This window comes from Dermacentor albipictus, chromosome 5 (genome assembly GCF_038994185.2).
Source record: "Dermacentor albipictus isolate Rhodes 1998 colony chromosome 5, USDA_Dalb.pri_finalv2, whole genome shotgun sequence".
In the NCBI taxonomy this organism is placed as follows: domain Eukaryota; kingdom Metazoa; phylum Arthropoda; class Arachnida; order Ixodida; family Ixodidae; genus Dermacentor; species Dermacentor albipictus.
In genome coordinates, this window is record NC_091825.1 from 132,067,144 (window position 1) to 132,089,577 (window position 22,434).

The 22,434-nt window shown below is 50.3% G+C and overlaps 3 protein-coding genes, 2 non-coding genes and 1 pseudogene across 5 annotated transcripts; 3 read left to right on the plus strand and 3 right to left on the minus strand.

Moving 5' to 3' along the window:
* Nucleotides 1-1,764: 1,764 nt before the first annotated feature.
* LOC135906443 (solute carrier family 22 member 7-like) lies at nucleotides 1,765-3,730 on the minus strand. Its single transcript, XM_065437836.1, has one exon. It carries the CDS (start codon nucleotides 3,721-3,723, stop codon nucleotides 2,011-2,013), a length of 1,713 nt encoding a protein of 570 aa, XP_065293908.1. The 5' UTR covers nucleotides 3,724-3,730; the 3' UTR covers nucleotides 1,765-2,010.
* Nucleotides 3,731-4,554: 824 nt separating this feature from the next.
* On the plus strand, nucleotides 4,555-4,683 carry LOC135906450 (U4 spliceosomal RNA; annotated as a pseudogene).
* Nucleotides 4,684-9,530: 4,847 nt separating this feature from the next.
* Nucleotides 9,531-11,243, minus strand: LOC135906409 (solute carrier family 22 member 13-like). Its single transcript, XM_065437792.2, has one exon. The coding sequence runs from the start codon at nucleotides 11,241-11,243 to the stop codon at nucleotides 9,531-9,533; it is 1,713 nt and encodes a 570-aa protein (XP_065293864.2).
* An 825-nt stretch (nucleotides 11,244-12,068) lies between these two features.
* On the plus strand, nucleotides 12,069-12,205 carry LOC135906451 (U4 spliceosomal RNA). The gene has a single exon (XR_010565722.1). It is a non-coding gene; the product is annotated as a U4 spliceosomal RNA (small nuclear RNA).
* A 5,688-nt stretch (nucleotides 12,206-17,893) lies between these two features.
* On the minus strand, nucleotides 17,894-19,606 carry LOC135906408 (solute carrier family 22 member 7-like). Its single transcript, XM_065437791.1, has one exon. The coding sequence runs from the start codon at nucleotides 19,604-19,606 to the stop codon at nucleotides 17,894-17,896; it is 1,713 nt and encodes a 570-aa protein (XP_065293863.1).
* A 1,330-nt stretch (nucleotides 19,607-20,936) lies between these two features.
* Nucleotides 20,937-21,073, plus strand: LOC135906456 (U4 spliceosomal RNA). Its single transcript, XR_010565724.1, has one exon. It is a non-coding gene; the product is annotated as a U4 spliceosomal RNA (small nuclear RNA).
* The last annotated feature ends 1,361 nt before the right edge of the window (nucleotides 21,074-22,434 follow it).

Below are 22,434 nucleotides of genomic sequence, written 5' to 3' on the forward strand. Positions count from 1 at the left end.
CGTCTAATCCCGTTATTGATTTCTTTTTAACGTTATGTTATATTCATTACACCATGAGCGATCGCGCGAGCATGCATCGATACTGACGACAAAAACAAAAATTGTCCAAGGATTACGATGCTCCCGAACGCGACATTAGAGCGCAGCTAGCTTGATAAGTGTTCTGATTTCGCGGTATATTGCCTAAGCAAGGAATTTGAGATCAATACCATCGCACCGGCTGGCTGTGGGCGAGTGCCGCCAGGGCCTTCGCAGAGGGACGGACAGAACAGGAACGCTGGCATAATGAGCGGAATCGCAGCCAGCTCTGGAAGAACAAGACGACGAACGCGCGAGCAGTGGCACGAGAGCGTTCGCGTGGTTACGCCTATGGACGCCGACGCTCAACCCAGGGACAGGCGGCTAATAGCTGCGCTCTAAAAGGAAGCCTGCTCTTCAGCCACCTAATAAAATAAAAGGAAAAGGCGATGCATCCATCCTTCAGAGGTGATTGGGGGCTTTCATCTTATTAACACTCGATTGGACGGTTAGTGCGAACTTGTTTATATGTCCCATATAATGGTAATTATGAGAGGCGGCCCATACCCTGTGACACGTACAAAGGGACCCAAGTTGGCACTAAAGTTGTTCGTTCAAGAATGGAACATACCCAGTGGCACATACCTACTGTACAATGTTGGTGTCAAAGAAGTTTATTAAAGCCCAGCATGCGTCCAGGGGCACATCAGTGATCCATGTTGACTGCAAAAGGGTTATTGAAGAGTGGCACATACCCGGATTTACGCACCCACTGCCCCAAATTGGTCCACAGGGTGCTTTCGAACTTGGGTGGGTAAATAGGTCCGCGCTGCTCCATGATGGCAATAAACACCCTTTAAATTTATCCGCTACTCCGCGGAATCGAAACCACGTCGCGCTGGTTCCCCAAGAACAGCAGCCTGAATCTTTAGCAGGATACGTGAGAAATGCACTCCCTGTGTGCCGCTTTCCAATGAACGTCTCTCACACCAACGCTTTAGCGAGCTGCGCCATTAATACACCGGGTACGTGCCGCTCTTCAATGAACCTCTCGCCAACTTGGGTCAATGATTATGTTGCCGCTTAGTGTGAGGCAAGCGAGGGAACGATTCTCGGCATTCGCAGGTACCAGTGGGCAACGCTTCTCGTCCTGGAGGTCACACGCGGAATTCTGGGCAGCGCAACGGTGCAGCGTCTCCACAAAGAAGCGCGAGAGGGGAGCCCTGTAGCCGCATGACGCGTTTCTCAGCGTTTGCATGCATCTGCGTGTCATGTATTTTGGAGGCCACGCACAAGCTTCGAAGCGGAGGCGCGCCGAATGTTCTTATGGAAGCCCGAAAGCGGAATCCCGCTGTAGAACACGCCTCACACATAACTCGGCTCGTCGGTGTCAGTACGATGCGTGGATACATTTGTTCAGCGCTAAACGCATTACCGCCAACAGTCATCGTGAGATGGGTTCTGCCAGATGTTTTCCTTAAAACTTCATTATTATGTACTGCTTTCTGTACTCACTGCGTCTTCGTAGCAGCTCAGCAACGTGCTTTCACCATAGCAGCGAAGTTTTCCGGAGTAGCCTCAACAACATAACCCGATGGCATTGGAGCGTAGAGGAGCGGTGAATGACGTGGCAAAATGGGCCTGTTGGAACAAATTTGAAATGGTGGCAGCGCTAAAAATAAAGAAAAGGACGGAGACCAGACGACAAGGACGAACCACGGAGCATTAGCTAGAAACAACTTCTAGGACGAAAATAAACGCTGCGTTTATTGCTAAAATAGCGACAGACGGGGGTAGAAACTGTAGCTCTACATTTGCGGGATCGCTACCCGCCGGAATGTACGCACACAAATCAGAGAGGCGCTTGCTCGAACAACGGCACGATTCATGTACAAATATTATTCTCAATACATTCTGAGCGAGAAGTCATTACAACAGCAGAGACATACAGTACTATTACGATAGTAATGAGTTGAGCGCGCGTTAAAATTCCTAAATGTCACTGGGCTTTCGAGAAGAGAGCGAAATGTTGGACCTCCTACTGTCACAGCTGGCTCGTCTCCTATCGGGCTTCCGGTAAGCTAGGGGCTCGAGCGTCATTTTCATGTGATCCAGGCTCTGGGTGCCAATGGCGGAGACCCTCCGTAGGTTTATCGTGGGGCCCGTGTTTTTTCCCGGCATGTGGATGAGCGCCGCCAGCGAGAGGAACATCATGCAAGCCGCGATGGCCAACGCGGCGTCCTCACGACCGGCGTTCCTCATCAGCGACGCCAACGTGGCGCAGACGCCGCCCACTCGGCCGATGCCGAAGCACCAGCCCATTACAGTCCCACGTACGGGAGTCGGGAACACCTCGCACACGCAGACACCAGCCAAGACATTGACCGCCAGCGCCAAGGCCTCGGCTGGGATGACGAACAGCTGGGCGAGCACCGCTATCGGGCCCCCGATGGTCACGCTGAGTAGGCAGACGAGGCCGCCGAGGAGACCGCAGCTTCGTATGAGCAGCTCCAGAGGCCTTACCCGACCTATGAGTGTGTATGCGAGCAGAGTCGTCAGCATGTGGCTGGGTAGCGACAGCCAACGGGCCCACGAGTCGGGAGTCTTCAAGGACGACTGGAGCAGCACAATGTACGTGAATGTTGCGGAGAAATATGTGAGGAACATGAAGAGCGCTCGAGTAGGTATGTAATTCGCCCATGAGTTTTCGCCGTTTATCGGCAACGTTTTGAGATGCTCCTCACTTTTGAGCGCCTCCGCCTTCAGCTTGTTTAGCAGACAGGCCGTAGTGGGCAGCGGAACGTTGTTCATCTTCGCGGCCGCCAGCATGACCGCTTCCGCTGATGCCATGTTTCTGCTAAAGATGAGCCATCGTATAGACTCGTCGGCGAACCAGAACGTGCTGAGTGCAACGGCTGTGGGCGCCAAGAAGATCGCTTGGAGCAGGAACCTATCGACGCTGAGTTGCCTGACCAGGTAGTACCACAGTTCAGAGAGCAAGACGGCCGAAAGAGTGACCGCAACAGTGTACGTCGTTCGGAACTCGTGTCTGGTCACCTCGAACGCGAGCATGCAGGACACCAGGGCAGTGGCACCCGAACAGCCGGAGATGACGAACCTGATCACCACGTACAAGACGTACGTGTCGGCAAAGCAGCTGCCGCACGTCCCCACAATGAGCGCGGCGGTGAACATCAGGAGCATGGGCCGGCGACCGACGCTGTCCGCCAGGTAGCCGGCAATACTGGGCAGCACGACCGAACCGGTGAGGTAAACGAGCTGTATGACCGCGATCAGAGACCGCCGTTGGCATACCAGGTTCCAGGAGCTCACGATGGTCTTTTTCTCGTTCTTCGGATCGTAGTCCCAATGATTGCAAGCTACCACGTCGGTGTCGTTCGGGTCTGCCGGATTCTTGTAGACGGAGCACCGGCTGGGACTGCCGTCCGCCTCCAGAGGGATGGCTGAGTTCCTCCAGGCGGCGACGGACATAGTCCAGTCAGGCGGCGGCCGGCACCAGTGGTCCACGTCTCCCGATATGAGATAGAAGGACAGTATGTTGATGTGCACGAGGAATGAACTGACGAAACTGAGAAAGAGTAGGCGCTGCTGGTACACGCCGTGCCCGATCGCATCGAAGCAGTCAAAGGATTCACTCGTCTCCAAGTCGAGGGCAGCCAAGCGTCTTCGAAAGAAAAGCGCCATCTTCGACTTCTTTGGTCACGCGTAGGCGCGTGTCGCGTGTCAGGAGATCTGCCTCGCGAAACGTCATTCTCGTTCGCCGATTCGAAGATTAACTCGAGGAGAAAATCATGACGTTACCTAATTAGCGTACTGGGTCGACTAGGCCAGGGGTAAGCTGAGAGAACACGAAGAGCATAGCGAGTCATATTTGGAGGTACGTAAGAAGTAACATGGGGCGCTATTCTCGGGCGATTACTTTTACAGCGAAACTGTTAAGTGCTAGTTTCCCGAGGCTCGTGGCCATGTGTATACACAAAACTGTCATCAGCATTAGCTCTAGCCACCGCTTATAGATCCTTTTAGCTCTAGCGTCGTCGTTTTCCACAGCTGACTCAGTGAGCCTCTCGGCGTTATGTCGCAAAGGCGCTCGTACCACTCCTCCTGCGTTCGTCTTCCTCTATAATTAATTAAGAAACACAAAGACATAACCAATTTTACAGCGTAGCTGTTGAGGGCTAGCTCCCTCAGGATCGTGTCCGTGTGCAGACGCAAAACTTCCCATGCGTGGGCCGGTCGCGAAGATAATGGAACGCGGGATCCGTAGCGGAGGCGAAGTGGGCGTTCAGCACTCTCCTTACTGGGTCGATCCCGAAGACAGTGTAATACCGGGTCGACCCACGAAGGAGGTGCAGTTCGCCATTATGGGGCCCCCATACACAGCTTTGCTAGTCATCCTTGTTCACATAGTGGTAGGGCACCGATTTTTTTGTTTCTTTAGAGCTTTAGATATCGTGCCCCTAACGCCTTATTAGGCAACCTCTATAAAACAACAATTTATACATCTACATATCTGGCTTTGCGCAGACGCGGTGTCGTGCCCAATGAAGTGATAACTGAGGGGCCACTATTGCCAGTTGAAAACTTTCTTACGTCGATATACGTTTTTTTACATCGACATATCCATTTCTAAACAATATATCTGCCACGGTTTCACCTTTGATTTCCCCCTTGGCTGTCTTAATTTATTCTTTACCTTCTTCAATGAATATTGAAGAACAAAACGGTTGGTCAGAACAAAATTTATATAAGAGAAAGAAAACATGGAAAACAAAGGAAATTAACAAAATAACCGAATAACTTGTTGTTGGAGCTATTTGGTTGTCTTTGAGCTTCCGGTGTTACCGCCATCATTGCGAAGTTGCGCTTTCTTAACGGGCATGCATACAACACATCTCTGGAAATGTGAGATTACATGTTACCGATATTTTGCGCAGGCAAGTGCTGCTTCTGATTAGGCATCACTTCAGCAACTACCTCGGTAACATTGTGACTGCTTTCAAAGGGCTCTTACGTCAGATAAATTTCCATAAAACTGGCCAAGCATCTTACACTTACCAAATTTGCCTCTACCTGCAGGACTTCCTGGACTTTATTCTAAACGCCTCTCTTCACACTGTACGCGTGACAAACTAACAGTTATGCCAAGCGATTTCCACAAAATCCGTTTTTCACAAGTGAAAGAAACAGTTCGTGCTAAAGAAGCGCAAGGGAATTGAAAAAAGAATTGTCATAACTATGCTCGCTTTTCGATAGATGGCGCAACGATACAACTGCTTGAGGTTTTTCACTGCTCTAGTTTCCGCTAGGTTTGGGGTCTCGTCCGCTGGCAGGTCAACAGAAATCTGTTCTGGCCGTTGCGCATCAAACAAACATGCAATCAAGCAATGCTCTCATAAAACAACTGCTGAACTGATTTAAATTTCTTCATAACGAAATTCAGCTTATGAAACACCCTTTCTCTATACTGGCTCCGCTGAAGAGTGTTTGAGCTTAGCGAGACGCCAACGGACGCGCCCGTTCACCGTGCTGGTTCACCAGAATGGCACCTTTAATGACGTCACTGGAAGTTTCGGTAAAAAACAAACCAGATATTGAGTACATGAGATCTGGGAAGCTTTATGTACGGCGGAGCGATGTGTGATAAATGTGTTCGCCCTTTCACTCTGTTTGCCGTTGGTCACATTCCCGTATTGCTCTCTCTCTCTCTCTCTCTCTCTCCTGCATTGTTAAGGATCTGGAAATCACGCGCTGCATTACTGCTATAGTATCTTTATACTAGCTAAGCTTGTAAGACATTTCACGCCAGAAGTCATCACTCCAGTATTGCCACCTAATGGAATTTGTCGTTTTCTGCTAAATGCGCGGAAGTTCGTTCTGATAAGTTCAGCTATTGCATCGTTTCTAATTTCTGCGTTCAATATGTGTGTAAGTCGCAGATTATGGAACGAAAACAGATGATTAAAATTGTGCTAAAACCAATGACGGCGACATTAAAGGTAAGCGAATAGCCGAACATTCATACAAGGCTGTTTCCTTTAGTAAAAGAAGGATGACCTGAAGGCACTTGTTTGTTCCAGCGAGGAGATGCCGGTGGCGTTTGTTCTTTCATTGCAAAATCCCGTAGAGAACACAGCAGTGAATTAGAATATCTGTAACTGTGGTATGCGTACAAGGTGGTTTGTTATACGTGCGTTGTCTCCAGAGGCGTGAGCGCTGGCGTCGAAAGTGACCGTCATCCTTCTTTACCGCCGCAACTCCAGGAAGATCGAAAGCGGGGGGGGGGAGGGAGGGGGGGGAGACGACGTGCCTATTTTCATCGCCGCCCTAGTATTGGCGGTCAATGCCCGACCTCCGACAATCAAGAACACGGACGAAAAGTGCCCAAGAAAGCTATTTGCTTAGATGCAGGCAAGACACACGGATGCAGAATCGTCACAAGCATACAGGTAAGTTTACGAGATGAAGCCGATGCGCAGAATGTTCGATTACTATAGGGTAGGACGTAAGAAGCTTGCAAGAGCTAGGCGATCATTTGACGCCACGCCAGCTTAAAGCGGACGCCACTAGCAATAATCATTATAGTCAACATCATCGAGTCTAGGTCACTGTCGAGTGGCGAAACGTTTGAAATACGGCTATAAAGCTTTGCAATCAATAATCTTAATCTGCCATGGAGTGATAAAATTACCCAACACGAATTTTCCCTCCTCCTTAACTTTGATCTGCGGAGGCCCGAACCGCTCGACCATTGCTGCCACGGCGGGACGCTGGATAGGAAAGGCCAGCTGAATTTGTTCAGTTATGATACTAAGTGCGGAAAACAACGATTCAAGAAATCTGATAGCGTAATCGGACGCGTATAATCGAACTTCCGAGATCTTACAGTGAGCATTCGACGCATTCGCGTTGAAGCACCTTTATTTAACCACATATTCGACATTAGGTGATTTATCTATGTCGGAAAATGCAAAATTCTTTTATAGTTCGGTTGAAATAAAGTAACGAGAAATTCCATTTTCTCTCCAATTTGTCATCTATTTTGGCACTCACCTACCTCAGTGTCGGCAGTACTACTTACTTGCGATGCGAAGCAACCCAGGGCAACATAATGTTTAGATCTCGCTGTGGGCTGACGGACGAACAATTTCAGGGCAGGAGACATTCTTGTCGGTACTCTTCGGTTTCAGCATCCCAAACCGTTGCTGGGTATGGGGGACGCGCTCTGGTGATCTATCCGCCATGGCTTTACCAATAATCCTAAACGAACTGCTTGAGTGAATGACAAAGGCAGTAGAGCTTTGCGACCGTCCCGGGATTGGTGTCGCCGGGGACCGAACTGCTTCTTTATTGTGACAAGCTTCATCACATTCCTCTGCCGGCTGAGAAGTGCCACAGCCATGGATTGCATATATCTTTCAACAGACATGGCGCCTTAAACTTTCGGGTTGTATGTACAGGAAACTATTGATCAAAAGTGTCAGGAATGCGAAACCCCCAACAACAGAGCTTCTGCAAAACAGACAAAGCTCCCATTCTTATTCCAGTAACAAGCAGGTGACCGGACCAAAAAGAAGGAAAACGCTCAAAACGGCTCCAAACATTCACCGGTTGTCTAGAAATGCGCTAGAATGACAACTCTCCTTTACGGAATCTCCGTTTACAACAAAGCATACGTGCACTCATCTTGACTTCCAATATAATTGAAATGCGTCTCCAACGGTAGTAAGCGGGAAGCAAGGCGCATGAAATTCTCATGCAAGCACCTTGATGACCAAAATAATTGCACATTGAAATTTTTTTTCTGCAACGACAAACGTAGCACATTTGGGAAACGCCAGTGCGTAAAACAGTGAATGGAAACTGAATGGTAGCCCAGGGACGGGAGGCTATGAGCTGCGCTCCAAAAGTAGGCCTGCTCTTCAGCCACTTAAAAAAAAGGAATAGGCGGTGCATCCATCTTTCAAAGATGAGTGGCGACTCTAATTTTATTAAGAATCATTTGGACGGTTAGTGCGAACTTGTTTATGTGTCTCATATAATAGTAAATATCTGAAACAGCCCGTACCCTATGACACGTACACAGTGACGTAACTTTGCACTAAAGTTGTTCGTTCAAGAATGGAACATATCTAGTGTCACTACTGTACAAAGTTGCTGTCAAAGAAGTTCATTAAAGCACAGCATGTGTCCAGTGGCACATATCCAGTGATCCATGTTGACGGCAAAAGGGTTATTGAAGAATGACACATACCCGGATTTACGCACCCACTGGCCCAAATTGGTCCGCGGGTTGCTTTCGAACTTGGGTGGGTATCTACGTACGCGCCACTCAATGATGTCAATAAAGACACTTCAAGTTTATCCTCTACTGAGCGAAATCGAAGCCACGTCATACCGGTTCCCCAAGAACAGCAGCATGACCCATTAGCAGGCCACGCGAGAGATGCACTGACATTGTGCCGCTTTTCAATGAACGGTTTTCGCGCCAACGCTTTAGCGAGCTGCGCCATCGATACACTGGGTATGTGCCGCTCCTCAATGAACCTCTCGCCAACTTGGGTCAATGATTATGTTGCCGCTTAGTGTGAGGCAAGCGAGGGAACGCTTCTCGGCATTCGCAGGTACCAGTGGGCAACGCTTCTCTTCCTGGAGGTCACACGCGGACTTCTGGGCAGCGCAACGGTGCAGCGTCTCAGCAAAGAAGCGCGATAGGGGAGCCCTGTGGCCGCATGACGCGTTTCTCAGCGTTCGCATGCATCTGCGTGCCATGTATTTTGGAGGCCACGCACAAGCTTCGAAGCGGAGGCGCGCCGAATGTTCTTATGGAAGCCCGAGAGCGGAATCCCGCTGTAGAACACGCCTCACAGATAACTCGGCTCGTCGGTGTCAGTACGATGCGTGGATACATTTGTTCAATGCTAAACGCATTACCGCCAACAGTCATCGCGAGGTGGGTTCTGCCGGATGTTTTCCTTAAAACTTCATTATTATGTCCTGCTTTCTGTACTCATTGCGTCTTCGTAGCAGCTCAGCAACGTGCTTTCACCATAGCAGCGAAGTTTTCCGGAGTAGCCTCAACAACATAACCCGATGGCATTGGAGCGTAGAGGAGCGCTGAATGACGTGGCAAAATGGGCCTGTTGGAACAAATTTGAAATGGTGGCAGCGCTAAAAATAAACAAAAGGACGGAGACCAGACGACAAGGATGAACCACGGAGCATTAGCTAGAAACAACTTCTAGGACGAAAATAAACGCTGCGTTTATTGCTAAAATAGCGACAGACGGGGGTAGAAACTGTAGCTCTACATTTGCGGGATCGCTACCCGCCGGAATGTACGCACACAAATCAGAGAGGCACTTGCTCGAACAACGGCACGATTCATGTACAAATATTATTCTCAATACATTCTGAGCGAGAAGTCATTACAACAGCAGAGACATACAGTACTATTACGATAGTAATGAGTTGAGCGCGCGTTAAAATTCCTAAATGTCACTGGGCTTTCGAGGAGAGAGCGAAATGTTGGACCTCCTACTGGCACAGCTGGCTCGTCTCCTATCGGGCTTCCGGTAAGCTAGGGGCTCCAGCGTCATTTTCATGTGGTCCAGGCCCTGGGTGCCAGTGGCGGAGACCCTCCGTAGGTTGATCGTGGGGCCTGTGTTTTTTCCCGGCATGTGGATGAGCGCCGCCAGCGAGAGGAACATCATGCAAGCCGCCATGGCCAACGCGGCGTCCTCGCGACCGGCGTTCCTCAGCGCCGACGCCAACGTGGCGCAGACGCCGCCCACTCGGCCGATGCCGAAGCACCAGCCCATTACAGTCCCACGTACGGGAGTCGGGAACACCTCGCACACACAGACACCAGCCAAGACATTGACCGCCAGCGCCAAGGCCTCGGCTGGGATGACGAACAGCTGGGCGAGCACCGCTATCGGGCCCCCGATGGTCACGCTGAGTAGGCAGACGAGGCCGCCGAGGAGACTGCAGCTTCGTATGAGCAGCTCCAGAGGCCTTACCCGACCTATGAGTGTGTATGCGAGCAGAGTCGTCAGCATGTGGCTGGGTAGCGACAGCCAACGGGCCCACGAGTCGGGAGTCTTCAAGGACGACTGGAGCAGCACAATGTACGTGAATGTTGCGGAGAAATATGTGAGGAACATGAAGAGCGCTCGAGTAGGTATGTAATTCGCCCATGAGTTTTCGCCGTTTATCGGCAACGTTTTGAGATGCTCCTCACTTTTGAGCGCCTCCGCCTTCAGCTTGTTTAGCAGACAGGCCGTAGTGGGCAGCGGAACGTTGTTCATCTTCGCGGCCGCCAGCATGACCGCTTCCGCCGATGCCATGTTTCTGCTAAAGATGAGCCATCGTATAGACTCGTCGGCGAACCAGAACGTGCTGAGTGCAACGGCTGTGGGCGCCAAGAAGATCGCTTGGAGCAGGAACCTATCGAGGCTGAGTTGCCTGCAAAGGTCGTACCACAGTTCAGAGAGCAAGACGGCCGAAAGAGTGACCGCAACAGTGTACGTCGTTCGGTACTCGTGTCTGGTCACCTCGAACGCGAGCATGCAGGACACCAGGGCAGCGGCGCCCGAACAGCCGGAGATGACGAACCTGATCACCACGTACAAGACGTACGTGTCGGCAAAGCAGCTGCCGCACGTCCCCACAATGAGCGCGGCGGTGAACATCAGGAGCATGGGCCGGCGACCGACGCTGTCCGCCAGGTAGCCGGCAACACTGGGCAGCACGACGGAACCGGTGAGGTAAACGAGCTGTATGACCGCGATCAGAGACCGCCGATGGCATACCAGGTTCCAGGAGCTCACGATGGTCTTTTTCTCGTTCTTCGGATCGTAGTCCCAATGATTGCAATCTACCACGTCGGTGTCGTTCGGGTCTGCCGGATTCTTGTAGACGGAGCACCGGCTGGGACTGCCGTCCGCCTCCAGAGGGATGGCTGAGTTCCTCCAGGCGGCGACGGACATAGTCCAGTCAGGCGGCGGCCGGCACCAGTGGTCCACGTCTCCCGATATGAGATAGAAGGACAGTATGTTGACGTGCACGAGGAATGAACTGACGAAACTGAGAAAGAGCAGGCGCTGCTGGTACACGCCGTGCCCGATCGCATCGAAGCAGTCAAAGGATTCACTCGTCTCCAAGTCGAGGGCAGCCAAGCGTCTTCGAAAGAAAAGCGCCATCTTCGACTTCTTTGGTCACGCGTAGGCGCGTGTCGCGTGTCAGGAGATCTGCCTCGCGAAACGTCATTCTCGTTCGCCGATTCGAAGATTAACTGGAGGAGAAAATCATGACGTTACCTAATTAGCGTACTGGGTCGACAAGGCCAGGGGTAAGCTGAGAGAACACGAAGAGCATAGCGAGTCATATTTGGAGGTACGTATGAAGCATGATGGGGCGCTATTCTCGGGCGATTACTTTTACAGCGAGACTGTTAAGTGCTAGTTTCCCGAGGCTCGTGGCCATGTGTATACACAAAACTGTCATCAGCATTAGCTCTAGCCACCGTTTAGAGATCCTTTTAGCTCCAGCGTCGTCCTTTCCCGCAGCTGATTTGGTGAGCCTCTCGGCGCTATCTCGCAAAGGCGCTCGTACCACTCCTCCTGTGTTCGTCCTCGTCATTAATTTATTAAGAAACACAAAGACATAACCAATATTACAGCGTAGCTGTTAAGGGCTAGCTCCCCCAAGATCGTGTCCATGTGCACAAGCAAAACTTCCCATGCGTGGGCCGGTCGCGAAGATAGTGCAACGCGGGACCCGCAGCGGAAGCGAAGCGGGCGTTCAGCACTCTTTTTACGTGGGTCGATCCCGAAGACAGTGTAATGCCGGGTCGACCCACGACGGAGGTGCAGTTCGCCATTATGGGGCCCCCATACACAGCTTTGCTAGTCATCCTTGTTCACATAGTGGTAGGGCACCGATTTTTTTTAGAGCTTTAGATATCGTGCCACTAACGCCTTATTAGGCAACCTCCATAAACAAACAATTTAAACGTCTACATATCTGGATTTGCGCAGATGCGGTGTCATGCCCAATGAAGTGCTAACTGAGGGGCCATTATTGCCAGTTGAAAACCTTTACCAATACTCCGCCGCACTACGTTTTTTACATCGACATATGAATTTTTATACAATTTATATATCTGCTATGGCTTCACCTTTGATTTCCCCCTTGGCTGTCTTAATTTATTATTTAACTTCTTCAGTGAATATTGAACAACAAAACGGCCTGTCAGAACAAAATTTATAGAAGCGAAAGAAAACATGGAAAACAAGTGAAATTAAAAAAATAAGCATCTTACACTTACCAAATTTGCCTCTACCTGCCGGACTTCCTGGACTTTATTCTAAACGCCTCCCTTTATGCTGTACGCGTGACAAACTAACAGTTATGCGAAGCGATTTCCACAAAATCTCTTTTTCGAAAGTGAAAGAAACAGTTCGTGCTAAAGAAGCGCAGGGGAAATGAAAAAAAAAATGTCGTAGTTATGCTCGCTTTTCGATAGATGCCGCAACGATACAACTGCTTGAGGTTTTTCACTGCCCTAATTTCCGCTAGGAATGGTGTCTCGTCCGTTGGCAGGTCAACAGAAATCTGTTCGGACCGTTGCGCATCAAGCAAACATGCAATCAAGCAATGCTCTCATAAAGCAACTGCTGAACCGATTTAAATTTCTTCATAAGGAAATTCAACATCAAGTTCTGTCAATGGGCGGTCGTAGAATTCATGTTGAATTCCAATGGCGGAGTCCGAGCAAGTTTTTCTGCTCGTTTCGGAGCAAGTTTGTTCCAATACCCGAGTGAGGGCGGGAGTAAGGTGCTCCAATGAGAGAGTCGGAATGGATTCAGAGCGGGAGACACTCCGTGGAGCAGAAAAAGATGCTCCGCCAAAATCGGCGGAGTGGACGGGAACTCTGCGTGACGTATTTCTTTAACCATGTTTGTCTACTGAGAGGCGCCACCGGTCACGACTCGCGAGGAAGCAAAAGCTGTTGCACGCTTGGCGAGTTATACATTCCGGACTTGTAAAAAAGCAAATGCTGAACGCCGCTGAAGAGACAAGTGACCGGTGCGGCAGTGCTGGGAGCAAAGAGCGGCATGAAATGACAACACGCAAGGTATCCTGGGTAACTCGGCGATACAAGTTCCGCTTCCGCCTTGCTCCGGAGGCGTAGGCTGTGTTCCACTCGCAGATTTGGAGGCGTTGCTCTACGCCGGAGTCGAGTGCTCGCTCGCGGCGGCTGCTCCGACTCCGCCATTCGAATTCAACATCGGTTGACGCGCTCGAGTATTTGACAGACTAGGACTAAAATCAGAAGCGTTAAACACAGAAATTTACTCAGTGGTTTATATTAAAAATACAAAAGAGGCACCTTATCTGTGTGAAGCGTAGTAGCGGAGGACTCCGGAATAACTTCGGGAACCCGCTTTCCCTTAACGGGCACGACTGCACTTGCTTTCTTGCGTCCCTTCAACGGAAGCCAACGAGTTGCCGCAGGCAGGAGTCAAATTCGGGGCTTTCTGATATCAAGGCCGAACGTGGTAGCCATAAGAACCAACTTGCCGTTATCAAAGAGAAAGCAAAACACGAATTTTATAATTACGTGCCTCTGCCACAACAAAAATCGCAATTCTGGAAGTTGCAGCTGATAAAAAAGAAGCCCATTAGATAGCTTGAATGTGACGTCAAGGACGCCGCTGCTCAACGTGATGTTTCACAAATAATACTGCAAGGATGACGTCAGTGCGTCATATTCACGGGCGCAGGACACCTGCTTTCATTTTAAAACGCCCTTTCCCTACCGGCTCTGCTGAAGAGTGTTGCAGCTTAGCGAGACGCCAACGGACGCACCCATTCACCATGCTGGTTCACCAGAATGGCGCCTTTAATGACGTCACTGGAAGTTTCGGTAAAAAACGAACCAGACATTGAGTACATGAGATCTGGGAAGCTTTATGTACGGCGAAGCGATGTGTGATAAAGGTGTTCGCCCTTTCCCTCTGTTTGGCGTTAGTGACATTCCCGTATTGCCCTCTCTCTCTCTTTCTCTCTTTCCTGCATTGTTACGGATCTGGAAACTACGCGCTGCATTACTGCTATAGTTTCTTTATACTAGCCAAGCTTATAAGACATTTCACGCCAGAAATCACCACTCCAGTATTGCCACTTAATGGAATTTGTCGTTTTCTCCTAATTGCGCGGAAGTTCGTTCTGATAACTTCAGCGATTGCATCGTTTCTAATTTCTGCGTTCCAAACGTGTGTAAGTAGCAGATTATGTAACCAAAACAGATTGTTAAAATTGTGCAAAAACCAATGACGGCGACTTTAAATGTAAGCGAATAGGCGAACGTTATTACAAGGCTGTTCGCTTTAGTCAAAGAAGGATGACTAGAAGACACTTGTTTGTTCCAGTGAGGAGATGCCGGTGGTGTTTCTTCTTTCATTGCGTAATCCCGTAGAGAACACAGCAGTGAATTAGCATATCTTTAACTGTTTTATGCCTAAAAGGTGGTTTATCATGTGTGCGTTGTCTCCAGTGGCGTGAGCGCTGGCGTCGAAAGTGACCGTTATCCTTCTTTACCACCGCAACCTCAGGAAAATAGAGAAGGGAGGGGGGGGGGGGGGGGGGGGGCGAGAAGACGTGCAAATTTTCATCGGCGCCTTCGTATTGGCAGTCAGTGCCCGACCCCCGACCATCACGAACACGGACGAAAAGTGCCCAAGAAAGCTATTTGCTTAGATGCAGGCAAAATATGCGGGTGCGCAATCGTCGCAAGCCTACAGGTAAGTTTACGAGATGAAGCAGATGCGCAGAATGCTAGATTACTATAGGGTAGGACGTGAGTACCTTGCAAAAGCTAGGCGATTATTTGACGCCATGCCAATTCAAAACGGTCTCCACTAGCATTAATTATTATCATCAACATCATCGAGTCGAGGTCACTGTCGAATGGAGGACCGTTTGAAATACGGCAATGAAACTTTGCAATCGATTATCTTAATCTTTCATGGAGTGATAAAATTACCCAACGCGAATTTTCCCTTCTCGTTAACTTTGATCTGCGGAAACCCGAACCGCTCGACCACTGCTGCCGCGGCGGGACGTTGGATAGGAAAGGACAGCTGAACATTTGTTCAGTTATGATAAGTGCGGAAAACAGCGATTCAAGAGCTCTGATAGCGTAATCGGACACGTATAATCGAAGTTCCCAGATCTTACAGTGAGCATTCGACGCATTCGCGTTGAAGCACCTAAATTTAACCACATATTCGTCATTAAGTGGTTTATCTATGTCGGAAAATGCAAAATTCTTTTATAGTTCGGTTGAAATAAAGTAACGAGAAATTCCATTTTCTCTCCAATTTGTCATATATTTTGGCACTCACCTACCTCAGTGTCGGCAGTACTACTTACTTGCAATGCGAAGCAACCCACGGCAACATAATGTTTAGATCTCGGTGTGGGCTGACGTACGAACAATTTCAGGGCAGGAGACATTCTTGTCGGTACTCTTCGGTTTCAGCATCCCAAACCGTTGCTGGGTATGGGGGCCGCGCTCGGGTGATCTATTCGCAATGGCTTTACCAATAATCCTAAACGAACAGCTTGAATGAATGACAAAGGCAGTAGAGCTTTGAGACCGTCCCGGGATTGGTGTCGCCAGGGGCCGGAGTGCTTCTTTATTGTGGCAAGCTTCACCACCTTCCTCTGCCGGCTGAGAAGTGCCGCAGCCATGGATTGCATATATCTTTCAAGAGCCATCGCGCCTTTAACTCTCGGGTTGTGTGTACAGGAAACTATTGATCAAAAGTGCCAGGAATGCGAAATCCCCCCGCAAGAGAGCTTCAGCAAAACAGACAAAGCTACCGTTCTTATTCCAGTTACAAGCAGGTGAGTGAACCAAAAAGAAGGAAAACGCTCAAAACGGCTCCAAACGCTCACAGGTTGTCCCGAACTCCGCTGGGATGACAACTCTCCTTTACGGAATCTCCGTTTACAACAGAGCATACGTGCACTCATCTTGACTTCCAATGTAATTGAAATGCGTCTCCACCGGTAGTAAGCGGCAAGCAAGACACATGAAATTGTCACGCAAGCACCTTCATGACCAAAATAATTGCACATTGAAATTTTTTTTCTGCAACGACAAACGTAGAACATTCGAAAAAACGCCAGTGCGTAAAACAGTGAATGGAAACTTAATGGTAACCCAGGGACGGGAGGCTAGGAGCTGCGCTGTAAAAGCAGGCCTGCTCTTCAGCCACTTAAAAAAAAGGAATAGGCGGTGCATCCATCTTTCAGGGATGATTGGCGACTTTAATTTTATTAAGAATCGTTCGGATGGTTAGTGCGAACTAGTTTATGTGACTCATATAATGGTAAATATCTGAGGCCGCCCATACCCTATGACACGTACACAGTGACGTAACTTTGCACTAAAGTTGTTCGTTCCAGAATGGAACATATCCAGTGGCACTACTGTACAAAGTTGCTGTCAAAGAAGTTCATTAAAGCACAGCATGTGTCCAGTGGCACATATCCAGTGAACCATGTTGACGGCAAAAGGGTTATTGAAGAACGACACGTACCCGGATTTACGCACCCACTGCCCCAAATTGGTCCACGGGGTGGTTTCGAACTTGGGTAGGTAAATAGGTCCGCACCACTCCATGATGGCAATAAACACCCTTTAAATTTATCCGCTACTCCGCGGAATCGAAACCACGTCGCGCTGTTTCCCCAAGAACAGCAGCCTGAATCTTTAGCAGGATACGTGAGAAATGCACTCCCTGTGTGCCGCTTTCCAATGAACGTCTCTCACACCAACGCTTTAGCGAGCTGCGCCATCAATACACTGGGTACGTGCCGCTCTTCAATGAACCTCCCGCCAACTTGGGTCACTGAGTATGTGTGCCGCTTAGTGTGAGGCAAGCGAGGGAACGATTCTCGGCATTCGCAGGCACCAGTGGGCAACGCTTCTCTTCCTGGAGGTCACACGCGGTCTTCTGGGCAGCGCAACGGTGCAGCGTCTCCACAAAGAAGCGCGAGAGCGGAGCCCTGTGGCCGCATGACGCGTTTCTCAGCGTTTGCATGCATCTGCGTGCCATGTATTTCGGAGGCCACGCACAGGCTTCGAAGCTGAGGCGCACCGAATGTTCTTTGGAAGCCCGAAAACGGAATCCCGCTGTAAAAAACGCCTCACAGATAACACGGCTCGTCGGTGTCAGTACGATGCGTGGATACATTTGTTCAATTGCTAAACGCATTACCGCCAACAGTCATCGTGAGATGGGTTCTGCCAGATGTTTTCCTTAAAACTTCATTATTATGTCCTGCTTTCTGTACTCATTGCGTCTTCGTAGCAGCTCAGCAACGTGCTTTCACCATAGCAGCGAAGTTTTCCGGAGTAGCCTCAACAACATAACCCGGCGGCATTGAAGCGTAGAGGAGCAGTGAATAACGTGGCAAATTGGGCCTGTTGGAACAAATTTGAAATGGTGGCAGCGCTAAAAAGAAAGACACAGACGGAGACCGGAAAACAAGGATGAGCAACGGAGCATTAGGTAGAAACAACTTCTACGACGAATATAAACGCAGCGTTTATTGCTAAAATAGCGACAGACGGGGGTAGAAAGTGTAGCTCTACTATTGCGGGATCGCTACCCGCCGGGATGTAGGCACACAAATCAGAGAGGCGCTTGCTCGAAGAACGGCACGAGTCAAGTACAAATATTATTATCATTACATTCTGAGCGAGAAATCATTACAACAGCAGAGACATACAGTACTATTACGATAGCAATGAGTTGAGTGCGCATTAAGATTCCTAAATGTCACTGCGCTTTCGAGAGGAGAGCGAAATGTTGGACCTCCTACTGTCACAGCTGGCTCGTCTCCTATAGTCCTTCCGGTAAGCTAGGGGCTCCAGCGTCATTTTCATGTGATCCACGGTCTGGGCGCCAGTGGCGGAGACCCTCCGTAGGTTGATCGTGGGGCCCGTGTTTTTTCCCGGCATGTGGATGAGCGCCACCAGCGAGAGGAACATCATGCAAGCCGCCATGGCCAACGCGGCATCCTCACGACCGGCGTTCCTCAGCGCTGACGCGAACGTGGCGCAGACGCCTCCGACTCGGCCGATGCCGAAGGACCAGCCCAATGCAGTGCCACGTACGGGAGTAGGGAACACCTCGCACACACAGACACCTGCCAAGACATTGACCGCCAGTGCGAAGGCCTCGGCTGGGACGAAGAACAGCTGCGCGAGCACCGCTATCGGGCCCCCAATGGTCACGCTGAGTAGGCAGACGAGGCCGCCGAGGAGACCGCAGCTTCGTATGAGCAGCTCCAGGGGCCTTACCCGACCTATGAGTGTGTATGCGAGCAGAGTCGTCAGCATGTGGCTGGGTAGCGACAGCCAACGGGCCCACGAGTCGGGAGTCTTCAAGGACGACTGGAGCAGCACCATGTACGTGAATGTTGCGGAGAAATATGCGAGGAACATGAAGAGCGCTCGAGTAGGTATGTAATTCGCCCATGAGTTTTCGCCGTTTATCGGCAGCGTTTTGAGATGCTCCTCACTTTTGAGCGCCTCCGCCTTCAGCTTGTTGAGCAGACAGGCCGTAGTGGGCAGAGGAACGTTGTTCATCTTTGCGGCCGCCAGCATGACTGCTTCCGCCGTGACCATGTTTCTGCTAAAGATGAGCCATCGTATAGACTCGTCGGCGAAGCAGAACGTGCTGAGCGCAACGACTGTGGGCGCCAAGAAGATCGCTTGGAGCAGGAACCTATCGAGGCTGAGTTGCCTGACCAGGTCGTACCACAGTTCAGAGAGCAAGACGGCCGAAAGAGTGACCGCAACAGTGTACGTCGTTCGGTACTCGTGTCTGGTCACCTCGAACGCGAGCATGCAGGACACCAGGGCAGCGGCGCCCGAACAGCCGGAGATGACGAACCTGATCACCACGTACAAGACGTACGTGTCGGCAAAGCAGCTGCCGCACGTCCCCACAATGAGCGCGGCGGTGAACATCAGGAGCATGGGCCGGCGACCGACGCTGTCCGCCAGGTAGCCGGCAATACTGGGCAGCATGAGGGAACCGGTGATGTACACGAGCTGTATGACCGTGATCAGAGACCGCCGATGGCATACCAGGTTCCAGGAGCTCACGATGGTCTTTCTCTCGTTCTTCGGATCGTAGTCCCAGTGATCGCAAGCTACCACGTCGGTGTCGTTCGGGTCTGCCGGATTCTTGTAGACGGAGCACCGGCTGGGACTGCCGTCCGCCTCCAGAGGGATGGCTGAGTTCCTCCAGGCGGCGACGGACATAGTCCAGTCAGGCGGCGGCCGGCACCAGTGGTCCACGTCTCCCGATATGAGATAGAAGGACAGTATGTTGACGTGCAGGAGGAATGAGCTGACGAAACTGAGAAAGAGCAGGCGCTGCTGGTACACGCCGTGCCCGATCGCATCGAAGCAGTCAAAGGATTCACTCGTCTCCAAGTCGAGGGCAGCCAAGCGTCTTCGAAAGAAAAGCGCCATCTTCGACTTCTTTGGTCACGCGTAGGCGCGTGTCGCGTGTCAGGAGATCTGCCTCGCGAAACGTCATTCTTGTTCGCCGATTCGAAGATTAACTCGAGGAGAAAATCATGACGTTACCTAATTAGCGTACTCGGTCGACAAGGCCAGGGTAAGCTGAGAGAACACGAAGAGCATAGCAAGTCATATTTGGAGGTACGTAAGAAGCATGATGAGGCGCTATTCTCGGGCGTTTACTTTTACAGCGAAACTGTTAAGTGCTAGTTTCCCGAGGCTCGTGGCCACGTGCATTGACAAAACTGTCATCAGCATTAGCTCTAGCCACCGTTTATAGATCCTTTTAGCTCTAGCGTTGTCGTTTTCCACAGCTGACTCAGTGAGCCTCTCGGCGCTATCTCGCAAAGGCGCGCGTACCACTCCTCTTGCGTTCGTCTTCGCCATTAAATAATTAAGAATTAATTTTACAGCGTATCTCCTAAGGGCTAGCTCCCCCAAGATCGTGTCCGTGTGCAGAAGCAAAACTTCCCATGCGTGGGCCGGTCGCGAAGATAGTGCAACGCGGGACCCGCAGCGGAAGCGAAGCGGGCGTTCAGCACTCTCCTTACATGGGTTGATCCCGAAGACAGTGTAATACCGGGTCGACCCACGACGGAGGTGCAGTTCGCCATTATGGGGCCCCCATACACAGCTTTGCTAGTCATCCTTGTTCACATAGTGGTAGGGCACCGATTATTTTTATGCGAAGCATATTACGAGAGCTCAACCCAGCTCCTCAGGCGCGGCGGTGTCGCCTTGAATACCACGTGACACCGTGACGTCACGACAGAGAAGAAGTGGCTTTGGCTCAACTCTTGCAAGATGGGCTGGGTGGGAATCGAACCAGGGTCTCCGGTGTGTGAGACGGAGACGCTACCACTGAGCCACGAGTACGATGCTTCAAAGCGGTACAAAAGCGCCTCTAGTGAATGCGGTGTTGCCTTAGAAACGAGCTGTTTCTAAGGCTCAGGCGAGCGTCGCTTGCTCAGGCGCACATTTCGTTGCCGCGCCGAACGCTGCGTTGCTCGACGCTCACCGCGTCCAATGCGGGGCGTCCAAGGCGAAGCAGAGTAACGCATGAGTTGTTTCTTCGTCTAGCCGAACCAAATATAGCCAAGCAACAGCAGTTCACCAAGCTAAACAGTGGTTCAACAACTAAAATAAAGGCTAGTATGCTTCGCGTCCTGGGCTTAACTTTACCTAAGCCACAGCCATTTTTTTAGAGCTTTAGATATCGTGTCACTAACGCCTTATTAGGCAACCTCCATAAACCAACAATTTATACGTCTACATATCTGGACTTGCGCAGAGGCGGTGTCATGCCCAATGAAGTGCTAACTGAGGGGCCACTATTGCCAGTTGTAAACTTTTCCCAATACTCCGCCGCACTACGTTTTTTACATCGACATATCAATTTTTATACAATCTATATATCCCCTACGGTTTCACCTTTGATTTCCCCCTTGGCTGTCCTAATTTATCATTTAACTTCTTCAAGGAATATTGAACAACAAAACGGTCGGTCAGAAAAAAATTTATAGAAGAGAAAGAAAACATGGAAAACAAGGGAAACTAACAAAAAAAATGGCTGTGGCTTAGGTAAGGTTAAGCCCAGGATGCGAAGCATACTAGCCTTTATTTTAGTTGTTGAACCACTGTTTAGCCTGGTGAACTGCTGTTGCTTGGCTATATTTGGTTCGGCTAGACGAAGAAACAACTCATGCATTACTTCTTCGCCTTCAAGAGTGGAACGCGACAGCGTTCCCGTCGACCCGCCAAGGGGTGTAAGACAATGGGCTACAGGGCAGCGACTACGCGCCCCGCATTGGACGCGGTGAGCGTCGAGCAAAGCAGCGTTCGGCGCGGCAACGAAATGTGCGCCTGAGCAAGAGACGCACGCCTTAGAAACAGCTCGTTTCTAAGGCAACACCGCATTCACTAGAGGCGCTTTTGTACCGCTTTGAAGCATCGTACTCGTGGCTCAGTGGTAGCGTCTCCGTCCCACACTCCGGAGACCCTGGTTCGATTCCCACCCAGCCCGTCTTGCAAGAGTTGAGCCAAAGCCACTTCTCCTCTGTCGTGACGTCACGGTGTCACGTGATTTCATGGCGACACCGCCGCGCCTGAGGAGCTGGGTTGAGCTCTCGTAATATGCTTCGCATAATAAGCATCTTACACTTACCAAATTTGCCTCTACCTGCAGGACTTCCTGGACTTCATTCTAAACGCCTCCCTTTATACTGTACGCGTGACAAACTAACAGTTACGCCAAGCGATTTCCACAAAATCTATTTTTCGCAAGTGAAAGAAACAGTTCGTGCTAAAGAAGCGCAAGAGAATTGAAAAAAAAATGTCATAGTTATGCTCGCTTTTCGATAGATGGCGCAACGATACAACTGCTTCAGGTTTTTCACTGCCCTAGTTTCCCCTAGGAATGGGGTCTCGTCCGTTGGCAGGTCAACAGAAATCTGTTCGGACCGTTGCGCATCAAACAAACATGCAATCAAGGAATGCTCTCATAAAACAACTGCTGAACCGATTTAAATTTCTTCATAAGGAAATTCAACATCAAATTCTGTCAATGGGCGGTCGTAGAATTTCATGTTGAATTCCAATGGCGGAGTCTGAGCAAGTTTTTCTGCTCGTTTCGGAGCAAGTTTGTTCCGATAACCGAGTGAGGGCGGGATTAAGGTGCTCCAATGAGAGAGTCGGAATCGCGGAGGAAGGAAACTAAGGAGAGGCCCTACCCCCTCCGCGCGCTAGGAGAAAAGTGTGGCGGAAATGACGTAGAAGGT

Coding starts and splice junctions, on each gene's coding strand:
- LOC135906443 (XM_065437836.1), bottom strand. CDS start 3,723: ATGGCGCTTTTCTTTCGAAGACGCTTGGCTGCCCTCGACTTGGAGACG.
- LOC135906409 (XM_065437792.2), bottom strand. CDS start 11,243: ATGGCGCTTTTCTTTCGAAGACGCTTGGCTGCCCTCGACTTGGAGACG.
- LOC135906408 (XM_065437791.1), bottom strand. CDS start 19,606: ATGGCGCTTTTCTTTCGAAGACGCTTGGCTGCCCTCGACTTGGAGACG.